This window comes from Bidens hawaiensis, unplaced genomic scaffold, assembly GCF_021521415.1.
Source record: "Bidens hawaiensis isolate Kalapana, Puna unplaced genomic scaffold, B.hawaiensis_p1.1 tig00019700_1, whole genome shotgun sequence".
NCBI lineage: Eukaryota > Viridiplantae > Streptophyta > Magnoliopsida > Asterales > Asteraceae > Bidens > Bidens hawaiensis.
The window spans coordinates 425,018-427,632 of NW_027492995.1; the positions used below are offsets into that span (position 1 = coordinate 425,018).

The 2,615-nt window shown below is 33.7% G+C and overlaps 1 protein-coding gene across 6 annotated transcripts; it reads left to right on the forward strand.

Moving 5' to 3' along the window:
• Nucleotides 1–2,284, forward strand: LOC143559138 (transcription factor TCP5-like). Of its 6 annotated transcripts, none has more exons than XM_077047808.1 (3): nucleotides 1–228; nucleotides 364–522; nucleotides 1,176–2,284. In XM_077047808.1, exons 2-3 carry the CDS (start codon nucleotides 475–477, stop codon nucleotides 2,166–2,168), a joined length of 1,041 nt encoding a protein of 346 aa, XP_076903923.1. In that variant the 5' UTR covers nucleotides 1–228; nucleotides 364–474; the 3' UTR covers nucleotides 2,169–2,284. The 6 variants fall into 6 exon arrangements, with proteins under 6 accessions (XP_076903923.1, XP_076903924.1, XP_076903922.1 ...); XM_077047809.1 differs by having other exon boundaries at nucleotides 376–522; XM_077047807.1 differs by having other exon boundaries at nucleotides 1–522.
• Nucleotides 2,285–2,615: the final 331 nt, after the last annotated feature.

Here is a 2,615-nt window from a genome sequence, read left to right on the forward strand (position 1 = left end):
TTTGTATACATATACATTGAGTTGTTTAACTTTAACCATACACCATCATACATCACTGATATATAAGCACGTGATTACTAAAGGATAGACTAGTTGAACTTTCTTCACTAATTAATTACCAGAATTTTTATTGTGTGGTATGAACCTGTGAAACTTTCTTTTCGGCTGATAGACACCATTAAGTCGCAAATTCGCCATTCCTTTTTCTTCACTTTAGTTTGCAACATGGTGAGATTCTAAGAAATATTATCTTTTCATATTTACAAAAATATAATAATACGAATATATTGGAAAATATTATAAATAGAGATATGCAGATATAGACATACGATGCTTCCTTTTGTTGCAATAATTGGAAGTCAGATTTTTATACAGCTTGCTGATCAAGAACTTGCATACTAGATTCTTCCTCAATTTAATTCCATTTGGAATCTGGAGACTTTCTTGAAACTGCACAAGAAACTTTGCAATTGAATGCTGCCTGATCTGCAGTACCGAAGGCAGATGACAGTTTCACTCACCGTGAGTTCATTTTTGTGATCTATATCTTTCAATTTGCAGGTATTAATTAGCCATAAAATGGATATATTATATAAATTTCACTTATTTATTCTCATTATCTAATCTTTCATCTGTTGCTAGTTATAACAAAATATAAAATATGCTAATATATCATGTTTTAGATCTGGAAAACAAAAACCCTAGTTTGTTGTTCGTATCTATCGATCATCAAGGAATATTCAATTTGCAGGTATTAATTAGCCATAAAATGGATATATTATATAAATTTCACTTATTTATTCTCATTATCTAATCTTTCATCTGTTGCTAGTTATAACAAAATATAAAATATGTTAATATATCATGTTTTAGATCTGGAAAACAAAAACCCTAGTTTGTTGTTCGTATCTATCGATCATCAAGGAATATTCAACTGAAATTTGTCATGTTGAAACCCTACTTTGTGATCTCCCTAAATTTGTCTAGATTGGAGACACACTTCTTGCTCATGTTATGAAATCGTTTTCGAAATTAAAATTTTTAGTGTTTAATCTATTAACCTGGTCTGATGATTAGTATAGCTTAACCAAACACCATTTCAGAAAACTGAAATATAATCATTATATGAAGATAAGTAACCTGTGAACAGTTGTGTGTTTAGCTGCTTTTTGCAGCCAGATGATGCAAACAGGAAGATGTTCAACAATACTTCAGGAAGAAAAGATTTTCAATCAAAGCAAGAAGGCGATAGCAATCATGAGAACATGTTACCAATGTATACATCAACTTCAAGACAATGGGCAGGTTTCAAGAACCCGCGAATCGTAAGGGTATCTAAGGCTTTTGGAGGGAAAGATCGACATAGCAAGGTTTGCACAGTAAAAGGATTAAGAGACCGAAGGATTCGGCTTTCGGTTCCTACAGCCATTCAATTGTATGATCTTCAAGATAAGCTAGGGTTAAGCCAACCTAGCAAGGTCATAGATTGGCTGCTTGATTCAACTAAAGATGATATTGATCAGCTTCCACCCCTCCAAATGCTAGTTGGAGATTTTAGTCAATTCAATCCATTATCAGCAGCCTTTATTCCTCAAGATTTAAATTCACCTCAAATTTCTCTCTCTCAATCTCTTAATCCTCCGAATGCAACATTTGTGAAAGATCATGACATCAATGGAGACCATCAAAGAAAGAAGAAAGGAAAGGAAGCACTAGTCGAAAACAAATCATACGAACACGAAAGTGGAGGTTTGAACTTTTTCCCCATACCTCAATATTCTTATCCAGGATTGTTTCCATACAACCCTTACACTAATTGGGAACCTTGTTCAAATCTTTCAATGTCTCAATTTGGAAACCAAGGACTAGTTTCATCTCAAACTGATTCTTCGATGGCTCTCCCATCTGCATCCCAGTTATTTTTGGGTCCTCCTACCGCCATCACACCTTCAGCTTTCCCTCCATTTATCATGCCCAATTTAGGAGAAAATAACCATGATCTTGTTAGACAAAACAATTACTTTCATTTGTTAAGCTCAAGTTCCCAACATGTACCACCAAATTCGCTCATGCCATTATTCAACCCGAATGATTCTCAAGAGAAGGTACCCTTTGGTTTGGATGCGCATCTCAAGGTTAATTGTTTTCATAACAATGATGATAGGTGATCTCCTTTAATTGAGATTACAAAGACAACACTTCATATCCTTTATAGTTTTCATTATCTATTACACATATATGGTTTCTTGTATTTAATGTTAAGGGTGTGTGATATATATACCAACTTCTTCAGGTGTTTGAACTCCTTGATTTTGTAGTTATATTTATCTGGATCCTCTTTCAAATCCATGGTTTTTTGTGTAAAACATTTGATTTTGCAGTAAATGGGTTTGTTCATCATTTGAATTTCAATCAGCGTACTGATATTAGTCATGGTGAACTGCAAGGGGTGCATTGTTATTTGATAGACACATAAAAATGAGTAGCTAGGATTGAGTGACAAATGTTCATATGAACATATTAGCCAGAAAATGGCAGATGAATTGTTTCTTATGGAAGTTAATATGAGATGTGAAACTCCTTATAAGAAACTAACAAGGGCTACTTGGATAGGT